The sequence below is a fragment of the Coffea arabica genome, chromosome 7c (assembly GCF_036785885.1).
Source record: "Coffea arabica cultivar ET-39 chromosome 7c, Coffea Arabica ET-39 HiFi, whole genome shotgun sequence".
Lineage (NCBI taxonomy): Eukaryota > Viridiplantae > Streptophyta > Magnoliopsida > Gentianales > Rubiaceae > Coffea > Coffea arabica.
Window position 1 is genome coordinate 26,085,029 of NC_092322.1, and position 12,446 is coordinate 26,097,474.

At 38.8% G+C, this 12,446-nt stretch overlaps 1 protein-coding gene across 1 annotated transcript; it reads right to left on the minus strand.

The window, feature by feature from the left end:
• Nucleotides 1-3,870: 3,870 nt before the first annotated feature.
• On the minus strand, nucleotides 3,871-4,233 carry LOC140010629 (uncharacterized). The gene has a single exon (XM_072057933.1). It carries the CDS (start codon nucleotides 4,231-4,233, stop codon nucleotides 3,871-3,873), a length of 363 nt encoding a protein of 120 aa, XP_071914034.1.
• Between the last annotated feature and the right edge of the window lie 8,213 nt (nucleotides 4,234-12,446).

The window sequence follows — 12,446 nt, forward strand, 5'->3', positions numbered from 1 at the left end:
TTTAAGAAAAATGAGAAAAAAAGAAAAAAAAAATTAGTAAGAAACCCCTTTTAAATGACTCCTAGTCCACGTAAACCAAAGAAAAAGGTTCGGGAGTCACATTTGACAAAGGGGAAGGCAAGGATACAATCCAAGGCACCCCTTTGACCTAGCCAAGGCTAGTTGCGTGATTTAATCAAAGATTTTCTTGTTTTAACCAAAGAATTTATTACATTTGGATGTGCTACATGAAATGCAAAACCCTAGATTCTAAGATGTCTCTTGTAAGGTTTTTGGCCCCAACCACATGAATTGTGGCGGCCAATGAAAGAAAACCTTATAGAGGTCGATTAATGCAGATGATGATTCAAGTGCAAGTGTGCAAGTGTATAAAAAGGTGCATGTGTGCAATTGTATGGAAATCCAAGTGTTTGTGTGCAAGTGTATGAAATATAGTGATAAGTGTATATAGATCGTAATTAAGTGCAATTTTGTGAAGTAGAAACCAAAATTGAACAATAAGGAAAGGAAAAGTAATGAGGAAATGTGAATTGAAAAAGTGAGTAAGTGAAAAATTGAGAATGAATGAACCTAAAGGAATGCATCAGGTCGGGTATGGGAATGACTCCTAACTTTTTCGACTTCGATTTTCCCTTTGATTAGAAGGCAAAACTAGCGTGCTAAGGCTATCGAGTAGCCACACTCGCTCGTTTCCCTTATCGGAGGGGACACTCAAGCAAATGTACCCTAACTAGTATGAAATGCAAGACCTAAAGTGAAGGGGAAAGGTTTGAGGAGCATGCCAAATGATAAAACTAAGGAAAATTACATGATATGTAGTGAACATGCAAATAATGCACTAATGAAAAGGAAATGGACCTATTGGGTCTAGCGTTGGACTAGCCCTCTATGAGTTCCTACTAGCGTTGGACTAGTGGAACGAAACAATGAACCACAGCTAGCGTTGGACTAGTGTGGGGGCGTGCATTCATCTATCACATTCATTCAAGGCTATGGAAAGCGAGCAGGCATATCAAAATTCATAAACACGTAGCACGTAACACTTAGCATGCTCGACTAGATGCAAGATCCTAATAAAGCATTTAATATATAACACATAGGCATGCAACCATTACATTTGCTAACTAAAACAAAGGGGAAAGGGAAAATGGACCAAATTACTTGCTACGCCCTATCTATTACAAGCCAAGAGGTGTACACATACCCCATTAATAGAAATCGAAAGTAAATGAAATAAATGAAAGGAAATAAGGAGCGGCTAGGAAAGTAAGTAGACATGCAAATTTCAATTAGCACATTAATCCACATAGGAGAGAAACAAAAGGGGTAAAAGAGATTATACCTCCCCGTTGGTGATACTAAGGAAGTAAACAAACTCAACTTGGCTAGAGTCACCCAAGAAAAGACTAACTTAGGCTAAAATCACCAAAAACAAAAGATTAATGCACCAATTTAGTGATAAGATATAAACTAAACAATTTGAACCCACCAAAACATCAAACTTTCCCTCAATTGCAACTCAATGAAGTCAAAACTACTTAAAGACCAAGGCAAAGGCATGATCATCCAATCCCCAAGCATAACATCTACTAAAGACCCAAAAGCAAGCACTACTCAATCATTTGAACCTAATTGAAACATTTAAAAACACAAAAAGTTCCCCAAGTAAATAACAAGATCCAAACAAACATTTATGGAAATTCGAAAGTCCAAGAATGAACAAGGGTCCATGAATGATTTAAACATGCATTTTGAAAACTCAATAGCAACCATTAATCAACCAAATAAAACCAATTGAAAAATTTAAGAGCTTCAAAAGTCCCAAAAACAATGAAAGGCCAAATGATGACTCAAAATACACCCACCTTAGGACCTAATGCAAGAAAAAGAAATGTAATTGGGCCATAATGCATTGCTGCAAAAGATCTCAGGGACCCAATTGATTAGTTTTTCTCAATTTTGGGTCATAGTAGAACAAGGGGAGACTTGGGGGGTCAAAGTGCAATGTTAGAAAACTTTTCATGCATGCAAACCAACATTCACGACCAAAACTTCTGCAACTTCAATTCTTTTCTACAAATTCTGCTATGCTTAAACTTAGGCAATTCGGCACTAGCCTTCAAGCTCAATTAAACTTGTAAAAATGAAACACCAACAGGGCGCCAATCACGCATGCAAAATCTGAACAGTTCGAGCTACTTGATGCAAAAAATTTATCAAACATTTCTGCAACAAGAAGAATTTTCCGAGAAAAACAGCTATGATTTTGGAGATTCAACAACTTTGTGACACACGAGAAACGTTTAATAAGAAGAAAAATCTGCAACTTGGATCACAAACGACATTGAAATTCTGTTTTGAACAACAAAACTTCAGAAATTTGATCATTCGAACCTGCAAAACTTAAACAAGAAATCCTGCAATGTTCCTACTGCCATACTTCACAAGAACTAAACCGTAATGAATCAGCTAACCAGCTAATACTCGTTAAGATCCTCAGCCCAACATTATTAAACTCGTAGCCATGCACTTGCCTATCCTAAAATACCCAATCACATATCTGGGTGCAAGAAACACAATTGAAACAGGAAAGAAAGGAAGACATGAACAACAAAAATCAGCCATGAAACCTGAGAGTGTCTAGACCGAATGCAACAAAAGGAAGACATAGTTAGACTCTTGAGTGAAAACAGGTTTTAGAAATCAAATGGTAAGTGCATACAAATCACCTAACATGCAAGGGAAACCGGAAAAAGCAACTGATTCAATCTCAGAAAACTAGTAATCATTCAAACCAAATTCACTTCAGCAAATTCTCCACCCATTTGCGTATCGAGAGAAACAAAAACTTCAAGCAGCCAGCCAGAAATTTACCATTTACTTCGTTTAATCATTGACATCCAAACACAAAGAACAAAATACAAAGAAACAACAACCAAGAATCAAAACAAAACTGTTTACCATTCCCAGCCATTTCTGAATTTTTAATGACACCAAAAATCAGAAATTATTTGCTATAACAAAAATAAAAGAAAAAAATCTAGTTTCATTGCAGTGACTCTCGAGCGCTCTCCTAAAGGCCCAAATATACTTAAACACGGATTAAACCAAAGTATTAAAACCTCAAAACTATCATTCAAAGCCCCACTTCTTCTCTGCAATTTTCCCATTCATACTCAAACAGATAGGAACTGAAGTCATGGAAAAACCGTAAAACGTTTTATATCTTCACAAAATTGACATTAATCTACCAAAGCTGCAATCTTTCGAATCCAATCAACATTCATTCAAACACCCAACATCAAAATGCTACGTTTTAATCTCAAGGTAGTATTAACAAAGAGAAACAAACGTAAAACCTCAGGAATTGCCGAGAGCCAGTAGGAAAAGGAAAATATCTATTCGGGAAAAGAAAAAAAAAAGAACTGATCTTGTCTAATGGAAAGAGTTCGTAGATTACCTCTGATACAATGAAATGGATGCGAACCCAAGACAAACTATCGACCGAAAGCTGCAAGATCCTTCCTTTGCCCCTCTGTCTCGAGCTTGTCTTCTTTTCCTCCCGTTATTGCCCACTCCTATCAATCTATCCTGTTTCCCTTTTAGTTTCTCTCTTTCCCTCAGCCAGATGTCTCTCCCCCTCAGGCGCAATCCCTTTTTTTTCTCTTGCTGAAATTTTTCTGGTTTCTTTCCGTCTCTTTTGCCGTCTCCCCCTTTTTACTCCCTCTTGCTCACCAAAAAAATCTCCTTTGCGGCTGTGGTTTCTCCTTGCCTTTTTTTTTTTTTAATCAAAACCTTTATTAATGGTAAGAAAATTACAATGGAGAGGAGCTAAAACGCCCTGTCATGAAAAACAGTCCTACATAGTAACTAAGGCTTCCATTGCCGGCGAATGTAAGGATAGCTAACTCTGTCTAACTGAAGAAGCCCACGAATGTCCCTTGGAAAAGAGGTAGCACAGTAGGATGAGGACGCACGAGACGTGCTGGCTAATTTGGCAAGCGAGTCCGCCACAGCATTGAGCTCTCTGTAGCAATGATGCAAGACCGAGGTGAAGTCCTCAAGTAGATGTCGAATGTGGCAAACCACCCCCCAAATCCTCCACGGACACTTCATCTCACGTCGTACTACCTTGAGGAGAGTCAGCGAGTCAATTTCAATCTCAACGTGGGGGAAGCCATGAGTTTTGCAAAGCTGTAACCCTTCGAGGAGAGCCATTGCTTCAGCACTCATATTGGTCTGCCAACCATAGAAAGTGGAAAAACCATAGAGTAGCCTCCCCTCGCTATCCCGGATGAGGCCTCCTTGCCTTTTATATGGAACACAAAGCCACTAAACCCTCACCCCAATGGTGAGGATGAAGGCTTGTCCCTTCCCTTTCCATCCGGCCATCCGATGTCTATTGAGGTTGTCCTTTGCACGCTGCAAAAAAATTGCAGCGTGCATGCTGCGGTTTTTTTTTTTTTTTTTTAAAACAACTTGATAATTACAGAAATGATAAAATAAAATAATAAATAAAAATAATAACAAAATTACACAAACCAGGTAATAATAATAATAACAAAACAAAAATAATTTTAAACAAAAAACTAAACAAAAATGGCCATTTTTAATTTTTAATTTTTAATTTTTCATCATTTTCTTTTTTCTCAAAATAACTTAATAAAAATAACTAAAGTGCCCAAAAATTGAATTTAAAGAAATAAACATATTTTTGTGAACAAATTTTTCTTTTTTTCTTTTTTTCCATTTTTCCAAGCCAACTAAAGCCTATTTTTTTTGAATTTTTCTTCTTTTTCCTCTTTTTCTTTAATTTTCTTTTATTTTTCAAGAAAATATTGAATTTAAATAAGAAAGAAAACGACTAAAGCATATTTTTTGAATGTTTTTCCTTTTCTTTTTGAGAAATTCCATCCTAAAAGCTTAAAAATAAAATAATAACATGAAAACTAAAAAGACTAAAAAACTAAAAATGAATAAAACAAATATGACAAAAACAATAACTAAGAAATAAAGAGTAAATGAACTTGAGCTAAAATTTGGTGTCTACACAATCCTATCCTTTCTTTTCTCTCTCACATCAATCATTTCACACACTCTACTTATCTCTTAACACCCGATAAATTTTACACAGTATCCGGAATTTAACCTAATTGGCCGAATTTTTTCGAACTTTTCGCACTAGTGGGTCCCACGTCCAATATACGTTCTTATTTTCTCAAAATCTAACCGATACTAGAAAAATCATCTAAAAACTCTATTTACTCATAAAAATTATCTGGGGAACTTTCTAATAACGAAAATATCAAAAAGACGGGTGAACAATCAAACTCCACTTAAGCTTTCTACTAAAATGAACTAGGGTTTTCAATCCTAATTGAGGTTAGGGTTTTCTCCTTAGCCTTAAAACCCTAATTCCACCCCACCGATCAATGAATAACCCTCATATCAGCTTACGAACGGACTGGGGCCTCACAATCTCCCCCACTTAGGACAATTTCGTCCTCGAAATTAATTCGTTGATCAAAGCGTACCTTCAAAACCCGCCGAAGGATTAGTCACTTCCGGTTGACCCATTGCATAGACTCTGGCTGGCCCTTTGGGTCGATTTTCCCCTGCATTTGACGGCTTAGCTGTAATCCCTTCAGTCGGTGGCTTAGGTTTCTCCTTTTGTGACTTAGGGCACTGGGCGATCAGATGTTCTGCACTACCACACTTATAGCATCTTCGGATCGAACTGTTCTTCCAACAGTTTTCGTCAGTGTGATTGGCCCCACAGAAACCACAGATTGGCTTAACGCCTGCACTTGGCCCTCCACGCTGGGCACTCCTCTGGGGCTCTTGCCCTACTCGACCTCTTCCAAACTTACCCTGGTTTAGGGTTCCTGCGGGTCGGGGACCATCTGTTCCATGACTCCTCTTAGAAGGTAACTCACTTTGCGAGCTCTGTCCAGTCACAAAATGGCTCGAATCGGGTTGTCTTCGTTTCCTCTCATGAAAGGATTTTACCTGTCCCCTAGCTGTCTCAATCCGCTGTGCCTTTTCTAGTGCCTGGCCAAACGTGTCCAACTGAGCAGCTGCCAGTGCCTCCTGGATCTCCACATTTAAACCTTGAACGAAGCGGCGGATTCGTTTTCGCTCCGTTAGCACCAATTCCGGGACAAAACGGGAGAGCTTTGTGAACTGGGTCTCGTACTCCGCTACACTCAGTGTCCCTTGACGCAAATGGATAAAATCATCTTCCCGTTTCTCTTGTACGATGGGTAGTAAATATTTTTCATTAAACTCTCGCGTAAAGTTAATCCATGTCCAGGGGGTCTGTTCCCGCTCCCACTTGGCTCTGATCACATTCCACCAGGCTCGAGCGGCCCCCTCAAACTGGAAAACAGCAAAAGATATCTCCCGCTCCTCCGAATACCTAAGTGCGGCAAATATATCTAGCATACGGTCCATCCAATTTTCTGCTAGGTCAGGGTTAGGTCCACCTACAAACTTGGGGGGTGCGAATTTTTGGAACCGTTCTAAAGCACGGTCCTCTCCTTCGTGATTACCCGGATTATGTCCAGGGTTTCCAGCAGCATTCCCATGGCCCTGACCCTGTTGGTCAATCATACGTTCCATCAAGTCAGCCATTCGCTGGATGGCTGTAGCTACTTGGTCTGGCTCTTGTTCATGTTCCATTTCAGGGCCTCATCCTCGCCCTCTACCTCCACCTCGAGTACCGGAGGCCATCTAGTGTACAATTCTATAATTCTGAACAATACGTATACTTATTATCCAGACTATGAGCAAAAGAAGAAACACAAAACTTACGCACAAAAGGCACACAAAAGATAAGTTCAACATTCTATTCAAATATATACACGTATTTACAAAGTCACACCAAAAGATTTACACATTACCCGACCTCCAGTCGGTACAAAACCCAATATACACGAGCACTCCGGCTCCAAAATGTAGTCAATCACCGGGTAACAAAAGAAACCAGGCATACTGGTTATAACAAAATAAACATGGCAGATATAACAAAATAAACATATCAGATAGTCAAAAGGAAATCCCATCAACGGCCCTACGCGCCTCCCCTAAGGAACCTACCTAATCCACTAGCACCGCCCCGGCGGCCCTAGGGTGCAAACCTAAAGAATAGGTCCAAATAGCTAACTTCAATATTAAGTAAGAACCAAATCGATTCACACTGGGACTGGCCATCTCCAAGTGCAATCAACTCAATCCCCACTTTGCCTTATGGAAAAATTACAAAAGTCAATATCAAAATCTTAGCTTTCAATATTTACCTTAATAGCCAAGTATCCCATAGTCCGGCATCCTAAACTTCAAGCCTAGGATACACTATAGAAATCTGAAACCTAAGCTCTGATACCAACCGTGACGACCCCACTTCTCCCAAGGGCGAACCCAAGGGTATCGGCGGGCCGCCTGCCTAGCTCGCGCCAGGACTCAAAACTTAAAGCAATCAAACGAGATAGATCGAAAGAGCACTATATACAATATATACAATCCCAAAAGTTATATTTACATCTTCAAAAGTCTCGAGTCAAACCACTCTAATACACTATAACCACAACCAGCAGAAGATAGACCCTAAGAAGGGTCCTTATACAAACCACCAAAACAAAAACAAACATCCTAACTGTCCAACTATTACTAACAAACTTACCTACACTAGTGTAAGTGCCAAAATCCCCGCGTCGGCCCCTGCTAAGGAAAACAAAAGGAATGGGGTAAGCTAAATGCTTAGTAAGTAAACAGGGGCGAAAGCATAAATTCACGTAGCAACAATTACACAATAAGAGTAAAACAAAAGCAGAAAAGAACAACATCATATAATAAGGATACGGGTGGCTCCAAAGCCAATTCATGTGCCATGTATGATCTCCTGCCGACACTCCGTTGACCGCAAATAATAGTCCGTAGAACTTCACTTGTACACCCACCGACACCTTATCACCCTCACTGGCCAGTCACCTCACAAACTTGCCCGGGCGAACGAAATCACAAACTTGAGCTTGAGTCACAAGCTCGGGTCACAAACTTGGTCACCTTCTCGGGGAACCGGATTCACAAAATTGGTTCATAACATGAACCTACAAACTTGGTGACCTCAGACTAAGTTGGACTAACTTCGACCAAGCCCTAACCGGCTCGAATAGTCCATACAGGTCTTAGATCGGGCCCACGAACTCACAAACTTCACAAAATTCACAAAACTTTACTCGAAAGTCGCCCCGAGCCACAAGCTCAAGGGTTTTGGTTCCAAAAGGTTCATATACATATGGCAAGTACAATTATACATTTAAATTAGGGTTTAGGTCGAGTGCGATAAAGTACACCCTCAACTAAGTACCCTTTTCACATATCTCAAACACATAGCAAAGAAACACATCAAACCGGCCTGAATACTTACTCAAAATACCAAAAGTAGTACGAAAGCAAAATCGCTTCGCGCGTTCGCTAGTAGTAGGCCCCACCGGCTCCGCCTAGCTCACCGCTGTCTGAAATAGAAGATTTTATCACAAACGGCCACTAACATGCCCAAAACAAGCAAAACGGCAAAACAACACGCGCACACGTAAATATGACAGACGGAAACGAAAACGGCAGATTTGATACTCATTTCTAGTTTACTCATAAGTTGAGCTACGAATATCGGATTAAGGCGTATGAGATGCCAAATCGAAGCTTAAAGGATGAACAACAACTGTTATGAAGACATCCAGAACTGAACTGGAGGCTTCAGTCCCAAATGAACCAAACACAATCACTTACGAAATCTGGCCAATGCACAAATGGTCAGTTTTGAGTGCGAACTGTTTTCTATGCTACACATGGTAAAAAGAGCTAAAAATTGGCAGTTAGATAGTTCATTCCAAATGGAACAACTTTCATGAAGGTCGGCAATCAAAATTCGGAACGGAAATTGGTCATCAGGACTAAAACAGATCTGACCAGAGAATGGTCATCTTCACGGCCAGGCCTTATTTGCTCGGCTATATCTCAGGTCTTATAAATCCAATTCATGAAATTCCAAGGGCGTTAGAAAGCTCTGATATAGGGCTATAAGTTTGGTGTTTTGGTCGCGAGCCCAAACAGCTTGTAACCCAGTCAAATGTGAAGCCAAAGTTCCAGTCATAAACTGTCCAAAAACGTAACAGAATTTGATGGTCAAAACAGGTCTGAGTATTTCGTTTATAGCTCAGGATATACTAATCCGTTGAACCTGAAAATTTACAGGGATATCCAAGACTTAAGGGGCTACAATGTTCAAGAAGGAAACTTTGTCCAATTTTGAATGTAACAAGGTCAAAAATGGAAGACACTATACCAGAATTGCAAAACAGGATCACAAACCGTATTTGACCTTAATATGCGGTAATGGCTCTAAATTCACTACGGTTATCGGATGGGGGTGTAAGACCCACCATTTCGAAGCTAAGAAACAGGGTTACAACACTGTAGAAGGTCACTCAGTCCAAATCCTAACACAACTAGGTCAAAATGCAGAATACCAAATCCAGAACCGTAATTGCAGGTTCCCAAATCGCGCTATGCTGTAATGAACACAACTCAGACTATACAGGTCCAAATGCCGAAATTCCAAAGGCTTATGTTAGCTAAGACATCCAGCTACATTTCATCAGAAGACACCAACTTCAAAATCCAAACCAATTCCAGTCAAAACAAACGATTACAAGCGCAGTTTTCACATTCTGAGCAACCCTGGACAGCAACAGTAAAAATGATATAACTCACTCTACACAAATCCAAATGACCTGTAATTTTGTAGGCACTTCAAACTCATCAATACCTACAACTTTCATGTTTTGAGCAAAGTCCAATTCGGCCTCTAACCCTATGATCTAAAACCGGACAGAATTAGGGGATTATGAACCCTAACTTTCCATTTTTCCATCCAAATCCAAAATTAGTTGCATTTATCATCAATTCACACCTACTAGAGTCATTATAGTCCATTGCCAATCATCAAAGATAGCCACAACATCTCATTCATATTAAACCAGAAAATTCATCATAAAATTGAAAACTTCACTAAAACACTTCAAATCAAGAAATAAATCACATAATCCATCACTTTAGCCACTCCTAAGCAAATCATAAGCATCATTAGGTGTAGTATGGTGTTCAAGCATCACTTACCAAGAAATCAAGAGAGAGGGAGATGATGGACACCTTAGCTCTTCCAAAAAGCTTCACTAAACCAACCACTATCACCAACTAGAAAAGTTGTATGAAAAGGAAACTAATTTATGTGCTTGATTGAGATGATTTGCTAGTGGAAAGCTTGAAGATTGAAGAGGTTTTTCTCCTTCTTGCAAGGGAGAGAGAGAGCCGGCTATGGAGAAAGAAAATGAGGGAATTTTAGTGAATTTTTTGAAGATATTTCACCTTTGGTCAAAAAAGTCAAAAATGTGAATAGTGTTTCTTAAAGTCCAACCAATGAGAAAGTGACACTTGTCACCTCATTAATGCAATCCTATCCTTTCTTTTCTCTCTCACATCAATCATTTCACACACTCTACTTATCTCTTAACACCCGATAAATTTTACACAGTATCCGGAATTTAACCTAATTGACCGAATTTTTCCGAACTTTTCACACTAGTGGGTCCCACGTCCAATATACGTTCTTATTTTCTCAAAATCTAACCGATGCTAGAAAAATCATCTAAAAACTCTATTTACTCATAAAAATTATCTGGGGAACTTTCTAATAACGAAAATATCAAAAAGACGGGTGAACAATCAAACTCCACTTAAGCTTTCTACTAAAATGAACTAGGGTTTTCAATCCTAATTGAGGTTAGGGTTTTCTCCTTAGCCTTAAAACCCTAATTCCACCCCACCGATCAATGAATAACCCTCATATCAGCTTACGAACGGACTGGGGCCTCACATTCTACCATGAATCATTTGATTTGATTGAGTAAAAGTGGAAATTTCGAAATTTTAGAAATCTAGAAAAGTGTGTTCAGATGATCTGGACAGAGTACCTTTGAACAAACATCTCTCTCTGTATGGAGGTCAGAATTGAGTGCCGTCAGTGGCATTTGAAACTAGACATCTGTAGTTTTCTAACGGTGTAAAATGTATCTCCTAATTCGAACTGAGTGAACCGTAGCAGTTCGTCAAAGTTTCCTATTCTGTTCTGTTGTTCTGTGCCTTGTCGCTTGAATTCGAACTACCTATGAACTGATTTTTGAAACAATGTCTTGTGATAAAATGTAGCCTTTTGAATCTAGTTTCCAACGCCACGACCATACTCAATTCCAAGTTTTATTGAGTGAGATATGGTACAATTTGTAAACTGCAGCAGAGCTGGAAAACCCTTTCTTGTGTTGGCTGAATGGTTAGGCTAATTGAGGGATACTTTGCTTTGCAAATTTTGATGTCAATTGACTACCAATTACTTGTTAACTGTTTCTTGGACATTGGTTTCACAAATGAACCGATATGGGACTGATTTCATTGTGCAAAATGTTTGGAAACGAACTAAAAGCAAGAAGACAGATTTACTAGGAAATATTTTCCAAATTATGGTGGTCTTCTTAATTGTCTTTCCATATTAGTTTTTGCGTGAAATTCGATAGGAGAATAGTACTCATATGGAAGTTTATGTGTATGAAATTTGGTGTTATTCTAAGACCATTTCAATATCCAAATGATGTCCCAAATCTTGCTTTTCAAATCTGGAAAACTTTTCTTTTTCTCTTGGCCCAATGGTTAAACTTGTTTCAAAAACTTTGATGTCAATTACCCCTAAATTGCTCATTGGATGCTTATGGAACATTGGTTTCAATATTTGTGTGAATTGAGGTTGATTGTGTGGGACAAAACTTTTAAAAGGAAAGAGAAACTCTAATAGGCAGATTAGCCTTGAGAGTTTCACGAACTTTGGTTATTTCGTTAACCACCTTCCGTACGAATTTTTGCCTAAATTTTGGTAGAGATATAGGTCACATATAGGTGATTTAGTGTATCAAATTTGGTGTATTTTCAATGCTATTTCGAAGGACAAATGATACTTCAAATATAGTTTTTCAAATCTGGAAACTCTTGGTCAGTGAGTATTTTTCAGCCCACTTTGAGCTACTATATCCTGATGCTCAACACTCCAAATTTCATTCCATTTTCTGCGTTTGAAACCTTTATTGGAATTCATATTGGGTTACGAATTTCAAAGGTTAGTTCACTTTCTCGGAATTTTGCCGAATTTTCAAAGTTTGCCGAAAAACAAGACTGAATCTGCCTTGCTGACTTAGATCAGCTACTTTGAGCTGAAAACTGAATGCTTTCCATTTAGAATCTTAAAAAAGTGTCTTCTAGCAAATTTTAGTAATTTGGAACCATTTTTCAATGGTACCAAGTTTTCTAATTTTGGACCTATTGAGTGCAAGATCCAATTT

What these genes read in the sequence shown, in the direction of transcription:
- LOC140010629 (XM_072057933.1), bottom strand. Translation starts at nt 4,233, where the DNA reads ATGAGTGCTGAAGCAATGGCTCTCCTCGAAGGGTTACAGCTTTGCAAA.